The sequence below is a fragment of the Osmerus mordax genome, chromosome 7 (assembly GCF_038355195.1).
Source record: "Osmerus mordax isolate fOsmMor3 chromosome 7, fOsmMor3.pri, whole genome shotgun sequence".
Classification (NCBI taxonomy): domain Eukaryota; kingdom Metazoa; phylum Chordata; class Actinopteri; order Osmeriformes; family Osmeridae; genus Osmerus; species Osmerus mordax.
Genome location: NC_090056.1, coordinates 16,639,169 through 16,655,493, shown reverse-complemented (window position 1 = coordinate 16,655,493; position 16,325 = coordinate 16,639,169). Strand labels below are relative to the sequence as shown.

The following is a 16,325-nucleotide window of genomic DNA, read 5'->3' as shown; positions in this document are numbered from 1 at the left end:
CAAAATCTTGCTTAAACCAGAGGGTGGATGCTGTCCCTGCACAAGGTTGGTACAGGCCAACACTTGCCTATAGGGAATACTCTAAGATCCATCTTTGATTGTCTTTTGTATAGGTTCCTAGGTTAGCAACAGTCAGAGGCTTCCATGGTAAATGGCTGACTCACTTCTGGTTTGCCTCCAGTGTATTTTTGACACAGAAGATAGTGGCTGGGTTTTTCACAGCACCCTGTGTGCATGCTCCCACACCTCTTTGAAACACCCCACACCTTTCTGATGTTACTAGTGCTTATAGTAGAGCAAACTGCTCTACTCTACTTACTCCTGATGGTCAGAATGGATTTTTAAAACACGGACGTGTACTCTAGTAAAGTGGGAGTTCTTTAGAGAAATGTGTGTGCTTCAAAGAGAGAGTTAGAATGCCAAGGTACAGTACAGTTGTGTGTCTACCTGTGTGCACTTGCAGTTATGTCTGTGAGTTGTCCCAGAGTGTGGAAGATAAGGAGTGAGTGAGTAAGTGAGGAAGACGGGAGAGCAGGAGTGTGTGTGTGTGTGTGTGTGTGTGTGTGTGTGCGTGAGGGGGGAGGCTTAGACTCAGCAAAGGTATAACCACTGCGGGTCGGGATGAAGTAGGATGGGGTGGGTGGTGCAGTACAAACACCCCTATGCTACGATCGCTGCTCATTTGTCAAGTTGCCTGCAGACTTGAATGGTGCATTGCTGCTAAAACAGAGGCAATCAGCTCTGAGGCTACATACCTCCAGAGGGGGTGCCCATGGGAGGGGGGAGTCTCTTTGGGTGATTGAGAGAAGGGTCCTAAATCAAAACCGCTGTCTAGATGCACAAGACTGGAAAAAGATTTGTGTCACACACAGGCAGAATTGGAAGAGGATGGAAGCAAAATGTCCAGTGCATCATCGTATCACAGATAACTTCTTTTTCATTTCTAAACTCTGAACACGACAATGTTGCTGAAAACACACTCAGTTTTACTCACACACACACAACACCAACAGCACCACTTATAAGATATGCCATCATCTTAATTTTATTGCATAGAGTAAGAAGTCTTCAGTATTTATCCTTGCATATAAGCAACACTGACATATTTTCCATCAAGGGACACCTGACAGTGACGTCACGGCTGTCATGGAGGGATGGTTCTCCCGGTTGACGTGACAGTAAACCGGCAGGCCCATGGCACACACCTTGCGCATCAACGCCGCGGACAGTGCCATCAAGTGTCCTGACCTCCGGTATTCCGGGAAGGTGTAGGCCATCCTCAGCTCACACAGCTCGTCAGACAGCATCCAGGACACCGGCTGTTCCCTGTCTTGTGTCACACAGACGTTCGGCAGGTGGTGGATGCTCACACTCTCCTGGGTCCCTCCGTAAGGCAGGTGTCTGTCCACTAGCTCTGCGTGAGACACATCCAGACTAGAGATTTTCAGAGGGTGCTTCTTTCTGGTCATGGGAGAAAATGCTAATGCTTGATACAAGGTGAGGTTAAGAGTATTTAAGTTGTTGATTTGACGTGTACAAAAACAAAGACAAGTATTCCAAAATTCTGTTGTAAATAGTAAACTGTGGCTCATCTTACCCATGGTATGCTGGATATGCTGCCATGCTGTGTGGACTGCGATGAATTTAGGTATTGTAATCACCATATTCAGTTATATCCAGTCCATTTAAGGAAGCACTGTCTTTTATAAGACCACAGAGTGACCTTGGAATGCCTTTCAAAGACAACAATTACAAATGGATACTTAAGACAAAAAAAAAAGATTTTAACCAAGCATGACAGTCCTAACAAATATAAGCATATTGCATCACACAGGGATGAGGTAAGGAGTGCCCCTACCTCTGAACGTAAGCCCGTTCTTCCAGTTTACAATTCTGGTCTCAAGGAGCATTGTTCTCAAGGTGTCCGGGCTCAGGGTGAAGATAGTGCATATGTCAGGTAAGCAGTTGATGATTGCCTTAGAAATGTCATGTTCATATCAGAAGGTGAATACAGCATCCAGTGTCAGGTCTGTGACTTAATAAATTATCTGTTTTATATTTCCATCTTGCCTGTTTTCGACGATAACAAATGACAGTGCTGAATATAGGCCAAGAGTCTACGCATAACTCCAGGTGACAGGGGTTGTTGTGGAGGATATGCAGTACACCACCAAGAACCTGAGAAAAACAAACAGAAAAGATTAAAAAGCCAATCAGAGCCATAAAAGACCATGCACCCATGAACACTAATTACTTGGAAATACATAAAAACACATAGTAGGACATCAATTTGCAGATTATGCGCAACACAGATACATAATATATTTCTAAATTTAGACTATTTACACATAAAACCTGTAAACCCATACTGAAGCACAGTCACAGCTTTAGCTAGTTAGTTTACTGATTTATTTGTGATAAAAATAAAAATAATGGAATATTGTATTAGCCTACAGTGACTGACTGTGTGAGGTCTTTGTAAAGGATATTTCTCAACACAGAGAGCTCCTTGACTGCTTTCAAGATGATCATGTCGAGAGGCTGTGAGCACTGAACACACACATTCATTTATTCTGTTTCAGTCGAGTATAAAGTTCAGTCTAGCTATAGAAAGGCAGCCTGTTTTTTTCACAAATTAATCAGTTGTTTTACAGCTTAATAGGTTCAAGCTAAAATTACCGCAGGAGATTACACTGACAAGTACAAAGTCCACTGCTTGGTTGATATACCATATATAGTAGGTATTTTTCAGAACATACTGTGTGCTTATGGCTTGGCAGACATGCACTATTAGGGAAATACCTGGCTGTGCTACAAAATACAGGTACCGGTAATAAAAATGTTGAATTCTAAAAGATGAAAACACTGATTTCGTTTTTTAAAGAACATCCTACATTATAAACCATATCATATACATGGATAGTATTCATTGCATATGTCATTGTTTTATCTTGTATATTCCATTGTATTTTATATGTTTTGCATTTTGCTGTTCCACAACACTCCTGTAATCAGAACAATAAATGGTGTTGACGCTGATAGATGGCAAAGTCACAGCTTAGTTACCAGTAGCCCCTGGAGTAGCCACTCACAAAGGTTCCCTCACTCAACATAATGTTAATCCATCATATGCTTGTTACTCCAATCTCTTTAATGTTGACATAAAAACAGATGACAGTTTTCTTTCCTCATATTTCTAGGTGCCAGTTCAAGACGTCAGAAGACATTTGACCTTGGAAGAGGAATATTATCAGGGATATTGACAACCATTCATTCATCGTAATACTAAGTTTACTTAATTTGTGAATGTGAAAATATAGCTATGGGATGCTCTTCAAATGAGGATTGATAAAGATTGAAATTGAGGATGTTTTATGTCGAGTGCTTAACAATTCCAAATGATCTGTGAACGACCCTCTTTAAACTGCAAATGTCTATGGCTCTAACTTTTTTTCCACCAGCTTGGCCTTGGGAGAAATCTGCCCAGTTTCACAAAATGAGGTCAGCAAAGAAACACTGGCGCAGTGAAATACTGCACTCGCCTGCCCCAAGTCTGCATCCGTCAGGATCCGTCAGTCTACATGGCCAACTCTTTCAATTAAATTCCAGTCTGTTCACCTGAGATGACTCTTGAACACCACTGCTAATTAGCAAAGCCAGGTTTTCCCTGGTCTGTGTTGACGACAATTAGCTTAGCACAACATCCCCCTCACAGCAAAGCATGTCACAAAATGTTTTCTGGTTGGATATGAACGTTGCTCTTCTGCAAATTTTCAAATCATTTGGGATAAGCCAGGAAAAGACTCAGTCAAGACACTTTTATTCATTGATTGAGCACTATTTGGAATGCGCTCAGAGTGATGTCTTAACCAAGCAAGTTGCTGAGGATGTGAATCAATGTGTCTATTATCTGTTCTGTGCAGATCGATAGAGAGGAGCAGTGGGCCTGGGTAACACACATCGCATCCGCTTTAGCCTCGATGCTTCGTTAGATTCAGCTCTCCAGACCAGGTTACGTCCAGGTTCTCCATACATCATAGATAACCTCTCTCCCAAGATGACCATCTGGACCACTTCCTGTCACCTCACATTAGCCATGTCGGTGGCTCATCCTGTATTCACAAATAGCGTGAATAGAATGTGTGGTCCATTTTTTATCAACTGTCCAGTCAGCAAGGGCAGCGCATACACCTGCATTATGTACAGTCATGTCCACAGAAAAAGACATGTACCTATGATTTAAACAAAAAGATGGCAAGACTGATGATGAGTCTGCAGACCTCAGCCCATATACACATGTTCCCTGTGAGAACAGATCTAGAAACATCAGACAGCCGAGAGCCTGGAGCCATTGGTTGCGACAGTGTCAGGTATACAGCAGCAAGTAACGTGATAGGACAAGTTAAAAGGGCCCTTCCTCATGCCTTATTTATCAATGGGGATGCCATTACTGAAGAGTTGGGGCGTGTGAGGAATCTGCCGGAGGGGGCATTTTCAGCCATGTCACCGCTGTGCACATGACAGACGCTGTGTGAATGAGAGACCCTGTCGCACTGCCACTGTCGTTGCCAGCAGATCCCCCACGCCACAGACAGAACCGCAGAACAGAGCTCTGCCTGATAAGTTGAGAGCTTATCCGTTGAGTTGGACGTTTGGAACTCGGTACCTAATACTCACAGTGCACTGTATGACCGGCATGAATGGCATCATACACTTGACCTCCAACAGTCATTGATTGTCAACACAGAGAGCCATTGTGCAAGCTCTGCTCATTCAGGATTTTCCTTCAGCGCAAAGTGCGTTTCTGCCATTCAGGTATTTTTGCCACGAGAGGTGGACTCCAGAGACTATATCGGCCAACCTTACATGCTAGTTGAGGTAAGCCTATAGCCCTTCCGCCTTGGGGGTTAATGTGCAGCTACCCAGTGCTACTGCACAGTAAGAGAGAGAGAGGGGTTGAGGGAGAGAGAGGGGGGGGGTTCACAAGGTTCATTGGGGGCCCAGGAGTACAGTCATGTGAACCAGCCTTGGTTCTGCAGTGAGAACCCCACAGTGCAGCAGCAGTGTTGCAGAAAACCCTCAAGGCGCCGTTGTGCAGGAACTCTGTAGGGTCAAACAATGATTATAGTAACGATTTACTTTGAAGAACCTTAAAAGGATTAATTATTAATAATTTAGTGCACTTTTCTATTTACATACGTAGTGAGGTTTAGGTATTATAACAGCTGAAAAAGATTACGACGATGACCTTAATGATAATGGATGACGATTTTCACGAACTTGAGAAAGATAAATTTGGTCAATTAGATCATTTCTATATTTCTGCGCAATGCAGAATAGCGGAGAGTCAGAATGGTGCATGATGGATCAGGAGAAATTTGAATTGGTAGAGAAAAAATCCAACCTTGCCAATGATGACCCTGTGTCCCATTGCAGTACATTGATTCTGTACCATGTATCATGTACAGTATGTGGTACTTGGTTTGTCATGTGAGTAAAGGCAATAATGTAATTCAGCTCTCCGCTTCTTACAGTACAAATGTACTGTATCCACACAGAACCATTTTCACCACGCATCACGTTGGCCTATTTTGAGCTAATACCTGGAGACAAACCGTCTATTCGGGGCATTCAGGAGAAGTGAAAGATATTATGGCATAAGACCTTCATGAGAGAATCAGAGGTGGCATTGCTGAAGAAGACTGTTGCCCATTGAGAACTGTCATTTACACAGGATGGGTTTCGCTTTACAGTGAAAATGAATATAAGGGGTGGTGGTGGTGAAGGTGCTGATGGTGGGGAGGGGTTGGGGGGGTGGAGGAGAAAAGGAGAGGAGGAGGGGTAAAGGGAGGGAGTCTCTTGTGAGGGAACCGGTAACCCTGATGCTGCTCAACGGGGGTAGGGGTGGTGGGGGTGTTGAGGAATTGTGGGAGGGGGTGGACCTAAGGATGTGCAGCGCACACACACACACAGACACACACACACTGACCCTGGAGGTTGCGTTCCCCTTTAAAAGTCCCGTCCCACTCAGATACGCAGAGCTCATGCAGGATGTGCTGCGGCATAGGGGGAAACACTGCTGAGCGGTGCAGTTTGTGCTGCCAGCGAGCGTGCGAGGAGGAGGAGGAGGAGGAGGAGGGAGGGGCGAGCGAGAGCACAGAGGAGAAGGAGGAGGAGGAGGGAGAGAAAGAGAAAGAGAGAAGGGGGAGAGTGCAAACAATGTCATTCTGTTCAGGAGGCAATGCTGCAGTAAACTTTGCCGCGCCATGGAAGCACACCACAACCCCGGGCAGCATCCCCCTTCCAGCCTGAAGTGGTAAAGAGTGAGTATAGAGAAGTTTGTCTCCTAGCTCTTTTGGCGTGCATGATGCATCCCCATTATTTATGCTCATCTTAGCCAGTTCTTTACTGTGGTTGCTTAGAGACAGCTTTATTCTCCTCTAATGCTATTATCATTTCTGTTTACCTCTCACTGTCTCGGTGTTCATGTGATGCTGTGTTCTTAAAGGGGCCTAGACTGACGGGTACTGTATCTATGCCTGCAGTGTAAGCCTCTAGCAGGCTCGGTCTAATCAGTGTCACAGTCCCTGCACCAGCCAGTTAACGGTTCGCCTCAACTGCTCTCTCATCCATGTTTAACACATGGCACAGGCTTTAAATAGAAGGAGCGTGTCAGAGGGGACCGGCCATTTGATAGGACTGGCCTTTAGGAATGACTCAGGACATAGAGAAAGAAAACACTGAAAGAAAACAATGAGAGAACCTTTTAACCTTTGCAAGCGTTGGAAAAGTGCAGTTGTCCTAGAGTGCCTCTTGTCACTGTCTTAATTACTTTGGTTAAATATAATTTGCTGAGGGTCTCTGGTGGAACATAGGTACAGTGATTCGTGTGTAGTTTTAGCCCTCACAGACGTGATCTGACGGTACAGAATCATGGCTGAAGCAACTCTGAGAATGAGGTTACAGTGGCCTGCATGGGACAGAGAGACTGCAGTCTAGAAGTTATATTACAGTCAAATGAGGTTCTGCGTATACCAGGAAATGTAAGTCTTGAACAGAGTAAAAACCTTGATGAAGTTTTAAAACAAGCGAGTGGGGTAAAAATGTGTGTGTGTGTGTGCGTGAGAGAGAGAGAGAGAGAGAGAGAGAGAGAGAGAGAGAGAGAGAGAGAGAGAGAGAGAGAGAGAGAAGAGAGAGAACGCAGGAGAGAGAGATGCTAAATACAATTTACTTTGATACTGTGAGGGAAAACTTATAAAGAGTTGTTTGTGAACTGTACTGTAAAGAGCTTGAAGTGTGTGTTCCCTGGATGTACAACAGATAGTGCAGTGTCCATAATGAGTCTGTGTCTTAGACCAGGCAGAGGAAAGAGGTCATATTTCTCAGAGTACTGCAGAACTCAGGCTTTCAGACATGTGTTCTATAACAGTCGCAGATCTCTGTCCACCTCTCCTTGTGATTCTAATTTGGGGTCAAGATTCCCCATGACAGCAGTCATGTTGTATGAACTGCTATGCGACTCCACAGAAGGTGAAAATGAAATGACGTAGGCTCCCTTTGTGAAAGTTTGTGTCGTAGGGGGAACCGGGGCTTCCCGAAATGCGCCGCTTACCTGCGTATAATGAATCCAGACCATTGTGATGGTGGTCTTTCTGACGGTGTGTGTGCTTCCTGATCTTTGGGTTCACCTCAGGTTACTGTGTTAAGACCTTGAAAAAGAAAATGACCCACAGCCGCTATCCAGCAGCCCGTCCTATGAGACGAGTTGTTCTGGTGAGGCTCTCTCTGCTGCAGACCCAGTCTGTAACCTTTAAAGACATGTTGAAACGGTCTACTTACGTTTACACCAGAATCTGGGAGCCTGACATCACTGTGAACATCTGCAGTTTTTTTTTCTCTCTCTTTTTTTCCTCACTGAGAGAGGGGGGGTGGGGGGATGAACAGCGCTGCACTGCCAGCAAGCAAATTGCCGCACTCACCTGACGTTTCTTTCACCTCAACTCTCCTCCTTTTCCAATCGCTACCCCCTCCTGCCCCCCTCCTGCCCCCCTCCTGCCCCCCTCCTGCCCCCCTCCCCCGAGCACAGTGCTTCACCAGCATGCTCCGCACCTCTGTAATGCCTTCCCCCCTCTCCTTACTCATTTTTTGCCCACCCCCCCCCCTCTCCCTCCCCCTCTCCCCATCTCCCCCCTCTCCCTCCCCCTCCCCCTCTCCCCATCTCCCCCCTCTCCCTCCCCCTCCCCCTCTCCCCATCTCCCCCCTCTCCTAAAAAGTATGCAGCACATGCTCCCACTCTCCTCCTTGAGCAATCTGCCTGAGTGAAGAGCGAGGGAGAGGGAGAGAGAGAGAGAGAGAGAGAGAGAGAGAGAGAGAGAGAGAGAGAGAGAGAGAGAGAGAGAGAGAGAGAGAGCGAGTGAGAGAGAGAGAGAGAGAGAGAGAGAGAGATAGAGAGAGAGAGAGAGAGAGAGAGATAGAGAGAGAGAGAGAGAGGAAAAACAGAGCCGGCGAGGCAGCAGCAGAGCAGCAGAGCAGCAGAGCAGCAATCCTGCAGTGTCCTGCAGCAACTGACTTCCTGCAGTGCCGGTCTATCGTTGCACACGCACACACACGCAGGCATGCATGCACCCACACTCTCTCTCAGTCTCTTCGGACACACACACACTAACTCACACGCGCACCTGTCTTTCCAACATACATACAGTACACACATTCAGCCAGTCTGTCACGTGATGTACTGGCTGAGTGAGCGAGGAGGACGGGGAGACGAGGCTGTCTTTCTGGACCTGGGTGAGTTAGGGGAGCGCGTGTGTGTGTGTGAGAGTGTGCTTGAGTGTGAGTGTGTGTGTGTGTGTGTGTGTGTAAGAGAGAGTGTGTGGTACAGAGGGGAGATGAGCAGTGCCCTCTGTGAGTGTAGGGAGCTTCAGAGGGAGGCAGTGGCGAGAAGTAGGCACTCGTCCCCCCCTCCTAATGGTGCATTGTCCCATTCCACTGCCTTCGTCCCGATGATGTAATCAATGCAGCAAGCTTTGAACTTGCTGGGGTAAGGAATCCTTTCTTCCCTCTCTCTTCCCTCTGTCTTCCTTCGCTCTTCCCTCTGTCTTCCCTCTCTCTTCCCTCTCTCTTCCCTCTGTCTTCCCTCTCTCTTCCCTCTCTCTTCCCTCTCTCTTCCCTCTCTCTTCCCTCGCTCTTCCCTCTTTCACCCCTGTCTCCCATCTCTTCACCACTGACTTCTGCGCCTGTCAGATGAACGTAGCATGTCCTAATGAATGACTGAAAATGTTTGTGCAGGTACAGCAGGTATGGTACAGGAATTTGATAATGTGAGGCTGTTTTTATACACTGGTTTGATAAAACCAATGTATATATTTTTTTAAATAATTGTCTAACACAGTAATACGAATCAACTTAAGTTCAATGACTGTTCTTTATTCTCAGAATTAAACACATAGCTCATGCGTCACACGGACGACTTATGATACTTTAAGCCCTGAAAGGGGATTGAAAGGTCTGACCAAATAAATTTATAGAAAATACTTTACAAAACTACTGCATGAAACTGCATCCATTGGCATTCATTCAACTACTGGCAGTGCCGCATGCATGCTTCAAAAGAATGGATATCTGCAGTGGGTCAAACACGCCTTCCACCTTTGATGAGGGCCGCTTTGGTTTTTACAACAAAATACATCATACAGTGCGTGTAGATGTGTGTGTGCTTTGTAAAGACGTTTGACAGTGTCGGAGTCCCGGGAGGGATATGCAGAACAGTGACTTCAGTGAGATATACAGCACTATACAGATGCTCAGACAGCAGAAAGGGAACCATGCTGTAGTTCAGTTTTGCTGAGCTGGTCTCTGCTGCTCTGGGATTCTGCCTAGTGATCAACTTCCTGTGCAGTGATGAACTTACGTTACCCCTCCCTCCTCACGCAAGTATCTACCACCCGGCTTCGTGAATAACTAGCGCACATGGACGCATCATTCATACTTTAGTTCCTTTGATGCTTGACACGGACAGTATTAGAAACACAGCACACGTATTAAATATGTTTTTTCACTTTTTCAATTGCTAGTGATTTGTCAAATGAGCGTATCAGTGTGAGGAGGCTCTCCCTAGCGTCCGTTCTACGATGCTTAGCCACTGCTGTGTTTGGGATCTCTTGAAGTATGATCATTAGACATTTTTACTCTTTCACACCATTAATATTTCACACGTTTGATCTACTCCCATCATTCATGAACTTAATGTGTACTTTTTTCGAGAAAAAAAAAAAGAAGGGAATTCTGATTAATCAGCAGCCTCTGCCTTGAGTTCCTGTTCCAGGCTACGCACCCGGTCCCTCCACTGAGCCTCCAGGCTGATCATGCTTGCTAAGCAGCGCTGCAGTGAAGTGCGGATTGAGAGTATTCACTGAAGCTGCATCTACTCAGTCTATGTCAGCCATGGGAGGGGGGGGGGGGGGGGGTGGAGTGGGGATGAGGAAGGTTACCTGGAGTGAGCCAAGGCCATCAGTGCCATGCAGATGTGGGCTCCACGCATTATGGAACAAGCCAGTAGAGGGGGCAGAGGCAGACCACATGAAAACGCCTGCAGGCAATATGCACTTTATTACCATGTTCTAAGATTCATCAAATATTGCATGATAGCCTTCGTGCCATATATGGTATGTTTCCTTTTTCTTGTTTTTGCTTGATTTGATCAAGAACATGGTGTGTGACAGTATCGTAATACACAGCACTCTAAGATAGCATGTCAGCAAAAGACTAATTTTTAGAGAAGGCTTTATCTTTTTTTCATTATATCATGAAGATACTGAAAGAGGTAATGGCTCAGATATGATAACCAAACAAGTCAACCAGTCATGTACCTCATGGATGCTATGCTAATGCTATAACACAGTGAATGACCCAGGCTGAGTCATGTTAAGTTCTCTGTGTGTCCTCCCCTCTCTGCTCCTCCCACTGTGGCCTGTGAGGCAGATCTCACACACTCAGATGGCAGACGGCAGGCGTGTTGGGACATGCCTTGACTTGTACTGGCTTGCTTGCTTGCTTGAGAGAGAGAGAGAGAGAGAGGCCTGTGGTCAATAACTTCATCATGCTAGTGTTATCTGACCCGAACAGGGAGAACCCAGCAACATGAGAGTCACAACATAACGATGGACTCATTGGAAGCACTGGCGTTTGTACTGCTGTGCAGCATACCATACCCTCCAGTCCTGAAAACACAAAGAAACCCACTGCTTCTAAACTGGTGAGTAGTCTAATTCTGGTTATAGTTATTTTTATTTTTTTTGTATTTGTTTATTTGTCAGGGACAATGCAGCGCACATTATTACAATATGTTGTAGATGTGTTGCATAAAAGGTTTCTAGCCTATAAGCTAATTTGCAACCCCAGTCCCTGGTCAGGCCTTTCAAAAAAGTTAAGCAAAATAAAATGTACTGCATAGTGTGAGTTACACAATCAAGCAGCAGATACATTATAAAATAATATATTGCATCAACATTTCACAGATTCATAACCGCATTACACACAACAGCACATCACGTAACAACACAATACATATAGTACATGTTTAAAACAAACAGTTTCTTCTGCTGCTGTCTGTGGCAAAAATCTTTTGTATGTGAGGTCGATAAAACATTTTAAAATAACTTTTAAATTCCATATAATGAATGATTTTATTTTCTTGGCTATAATATCATCTCAAGAACTGTGTCAGTGGGATACAAGTTTATCGGTTTTGTGTTTCTGACCATGTCTTTGTCTTATCAAATGTATTGATTCCATGGGTACCATAGTAACAACCATAGTGAGTGTCACTATGTACACACTACTCCATGCACATCCAACACACACACACACACACACATACACAATAAGGACTCACCGATCACACGTAGACACAGTGATCTCCACACAGACAAACCTTGTTACAACTCACATCATTTCAGAAGTCCCCTGAATGACTCAGATATGATCCAAACATACGAGGAACTGATTGAAAAAACAACATCATGTTTTTGTCTTTTTCTTTCAGCTCTGAAACTTTGCCTGTGTCCTCAGATCCAGCCTTGTTTCAGTTACCTGAGGAATTTGGATTGGAAATGTAGAAACACTGGGTAAGAGTTCAATGTTTATCATTTCTCAATTCAGTTTTATACATTGCAAAATGGAGGCGCTCTGAGGGACTTTCCAAATACGACCAAAATGCTGCACAGTTTAGAAGACAGCCTCACAAGAAGAGGGGCGTGAGATGCTGTTTCTTTTCGGTACAAGGATATGCCCTTGTATAAAACATGCAGTTTAGTATATAGATATGTCCTATTTAGTCTTATATGTGGTAATTAATTGGATCTAACAGAACAACAAGAAGTTAGTGAGCTACTGACAAGAAAAATACACATCCACTAATTAGGATATCTGTTAACTCATATCATAACAAATTCGATCTATATGTATAAATTAAAGTCTGCCCAGCGCTGGCAACCTTAGTTTACTCAAATGTAACCTATACTCTCACGCAGATTGTTACTGGGGCAACACTGTTTTCTGGTAACCAGGAGTCAAAGTCAGCGTGTGTGTGTGCCTGTGAGTAAAAGCCTCTGAATAATTCACGTAAGACGGTTTGACATACAATGCCCACGACTGAAAACTGATGCAATGTCCACATTTGGTTTCTTTAGACAGTTATGCACAGCATTTAGGCATTTTGACACATACATTACAATATTTATACTGTAAAAGCTGGAGCAGATACGCTATGGAGAGTAGACAGTAGGGCTTATCCATGAAAACTACGAGAACTACCCTTTTCATTTAAATGTATCTTTAAACTGCATGGGAAATAAATAAACGTCAAAGACGGAAATGTGCCTTGGAAGAGAGGTACTTAACAATGCAGTGCTGGTGTAGATGGTTTTGTGATGTCAGTGTTCAGCGTGAGATGAATTAATCTGTGAAATAGGAGTACAGAGTGGAAGCATGACTGCATGAGTGTTGCTAACTGACAGTAACAACTACATTTAAATTTAGTCATTTAGCAGACGCTCTTATCCAGAGAGACTTACAGTAAGTACAGGGACATTCCCCCCAAGGCAAGTAGGGTGAAGTGCCTTGTCCAAGGACACGTCATTTTACACGGCCGGGAATCGAACTGGCAACCTTCAGATTACAAGCCCAACTCCCTCACCGCTCAGCCACCTGACGTCCAACTAAGACATGCCAAGCTAGGAGAGAGTGAGAGACAGGACTTGAAGTGAAGTGAACCAGATTGTGTTATCACAGCCATTTGTATGTTCACTCCTCAGCACATAACCAGCAGCCTGACAGAGATGACGACAGATCTGACACAGCGGAGGTGGGTTCATCACGCTGTGTGCTTGTGTGAGTGTTACAGGTTACTTAAGACGAGGATACTTATAGTTAAAGTAAAAACTTTAACTATAAATTATATCTTTCGCCAGTCTTTTAGTTTCTTGTCACAAGGTCACCCCTGATGACAAGAAACATAAGCACGTAAACAGTAGGTCAGTCCTGTTGTAATCTTATATCCCTCATGTAGCACGCGCTCTCTCAAAACCTCAAACTTACTCAGCAAAATATTTGAGACTGAAAATCACAGAAAACAACATTACAAATGTTAGCTACCAACAAACCCATCAGTCTCACCACATGAACCCCACCCAGGCAGGAGGGGAACTAGCCCAAACTGTCCACAACAGGGTCCCGGCAGGCCTTCACACCACATTGTAACCACATCCTGGCTAGCTCAACATTGCTAACTCTCTGCCTGGCTAAATTAACCTCTGGCTGATGACTGTGTGTAAGGATCTATGATACATGGTGGGCTTGATAGGAGGCTCTTGCCGGTTTGAGTTCTGTCTCAGCCAGGCAGACAGTCTGCTGGTCAGTCAGCTGGGTGGACTGTCAGCCAGTCAGCAGGCAGTCAGCCAGTCAGCAGGCAGTCAGCCTGTTACCAAGCGAGTGGGTTGTTTATTCTTTCCTGGCATTCTGCAATCCTGTATTAGGGATTACATCAAGCCCAAGCAGGAAGGAATTCCTGTCATCATGTGGTCATGGCAGCCAGCTTCTGGCTCACGAGAAAAATACAGGGGAGTAGCGCAGTCATTTAGCAACTGTGGCAGAAAGCGTGTCACAAGGTGTCTACACGTGTGTGTGGTGTGGCGCAACTGCAACTGATTGACTTATGATAGACTGACTCCTGATGTTTTTTTTAAGACAGTAAGAACCGGATCCTTGGTCTCATTTCAAACACTTGACTATCTGTGACATTTCCCAAGAGGAACTTCCTGCCTAAGATCCAACACCTGACAGAAAATCTATGCAAAAGCCACTGCCTCAATTCTCTCATTCCAAAGTCACATGGTCACATGATCCAACGTTGCTTCTGGGTTGCAGTGACCTCATAGCTCTCCAATAACTTCCTCATAGGATTCTATGCTTGTCATGTAGACAGGCTTCTAGCTGATATGAGGGCTCTCAGTCTTAGGACGAGATCCTCCTTTCTCGATCTTTCTAGCCAGTGTGAAGGCCCTCTGTGACATCTGTGCTGCTGCTGTCCCTTCAACGAAGTGTACTCTATATTCCACAGGGGCTGCTCTGTACTAAATATAACTCTGCTATATGGAAGATAGATAGCCAGAAGTCCAGACTTTGTATCAGTGTGGCTTCTCTGGTGAGGTCTGGCTAACAACAACACTACACACACCCACATTTGCACACAAATGTGAACACATATATTCCCTCAATACACACACACGCTTACAAAAACAGATGCGGAAAATAATAGCTGAACCCAAGTAATGTCTTGTTGCAAGAATATGACTCACGAAAAGCCTATTCTTAGATCAGGGGGTGTACAGTGGTGCTATAAAAGAATGTTCCTCTATTCTAAGGGACTGGAGGATCACTTTGCCTGCTACCTGATTTTCGACAAATCTCAAGTCCGTCCATCTTAAAAGTGTATGTGTGTTTGTTTTAATTTCATCATGTTTCCATGTGACACTGTTTTCAGATAGTCCATCTGGCATACGGTTCTGCTTATCCTGTGATATAAGCTCAAATCAGGCCTATGAGAAGAACGTTTTAGTGATGCTGTGAATAATGGACCATTACTTCCTTGATGTCTTTCAGATCTGCTGTCCCTGGCATAGGACTACAAAACCCTGGCATAGGACTACAACCCCAAAACAAAAAAGAGTGTCAGACTGCTAGCCGAAGGATCTGAAGGACACAAATGAATCCCCTTCCTCTCACTTACATTCCGAATCCCTCATATCAGGTGAAACCTGACCGTAACGTCTGTCTATGACGAACAGGCCTCAGAGACTCCCTGCTGGTTGCATGGCAGAGAGACGGCCTGGCTTGAAGAAGGGGAGACAGGAGGAGATGCTGTTAGATGTGGCTACTGTGAGTGGTTCTCTGGCAGTGTCTTAGCTGGTTGTTGTGAGGAGTGAGAACGAAGCAATCAGCAAGTATACTGCCGCAGAAACTCTTCGCACTGAGAGGCCGCCGGCTCTCATTGTTCATCACTCAGAGAGGGAGAAATAGGAAGCGGAGAAAGGAGGAGAGTGGTACGTATTTTCCAGTGATCCTAAACAGATTTTAAAGCGTCTGGTGATTACGTCTATGGAATTCATGAGCGTTTTTCCAATTCTCATAGCTCGGTAGACTAAGACTATTTTTTTCCAAACGATGACATTTGGTTGGTGTACATTTATGTCATGCTAATATGTAAACATGTATTGTTTACGTCATGCTGTTTGTGAACCAAATGATCATGTATTTCTAAATGTTCTGCATTTCAAATTTCAAACTCATTGTCTCAAATTACTGAGATTTGGGTTTTGAAAGGTTCACAATTCACTAGTGCCATCTTGTGTCGAGAGATTGGGCATGGTGGTCAAACTACGTACGCAATTATATCTGGGCACTGCTACACTTCACCCTGTTACAGCACTTGCTGGAAACATAAATGTGACACAAAAAGTCAAACAACCTGATGTTGACATATTTTTCTATACTACTGATACTTGATCAACATTTACAATTTCTACAATAAGGTACACTCACAAACTGTATCTATAATAATAATAATCATTTCAATCAGCCAATCATTTCAATTGCATTGCTAAATGTCATAAATGGTATTGTTGTTAACACTATCCTATGTGATTGTATTATTTAATTGTGCTGTTTAAGACTTAAATGTGATTGTCAACTATATTTTTCTTGCTTGTCATTGTAAAATAAAAATATTGAATTGGCTATTCCTTGACTGTATCCACAATTGTCCTTTT

At 44.4% G+C, this 16,325-nt stretch overlaps 1 protein-coding gene and 1 long non-coding RNA gene across 4 annotated transcripts; one reads left to right on the top strand and one right to left on the bottom strand.

Moving 5' to 3' along the window:
- Positions 1-1,112: 1,112 nt before the first annotated feature.
- LOC136945353 (glycine N-acyltransferase-like) lies at positions 1,113-2,532 on the bottom strand. Its single transcript, XM_067239122.1, has 4 exons — positions 2,455-2,532; positions 2,071-2,178; positions 1,831-1,976; positions 1,113-1,461 (listed from the first exon to the last, which is right to left on the bottom strand). The coding sequence occupies exons 1-4, from the start codon at positions 2,530-2,532 to the stop codon at positions 1,113-1,115; spliced, it is 681 nt and encodes a 226-aa protein (XP_067095223.1).
- A 3,730-nt stretch (positions 2,533-6,262) lies between these two features.
- Positions 6,263-16,183, top strand: LOC136946276 (uncharacterized). 3 transcript variants are annotated; one of them, XR_010876879.1, is made up of 5 exons: positions 6,263-6,323; positions 11,125-11,254; positions 12,044-12,125; positions 13,314-13,363; positions 15,160-16,183. It is a non-coding gene; the product is annotated as an uncharacterized lncRNA (long non-coding RNA). The 3 variants fall into 3 exon arrangements; XR_010876878.1 differs by lacking the exon at positions 6,263-6,323 and having other exon boundaries at positions 11,062-11,254; XR_010876880.1 differs by lacking the exons at positions 6,263-6,323; positions 13,314-13,363 and having other exon boundaries at positions 11,062-11,254.
- Positions 16,184-16,325: the final 142 nt, after the last annotated feature.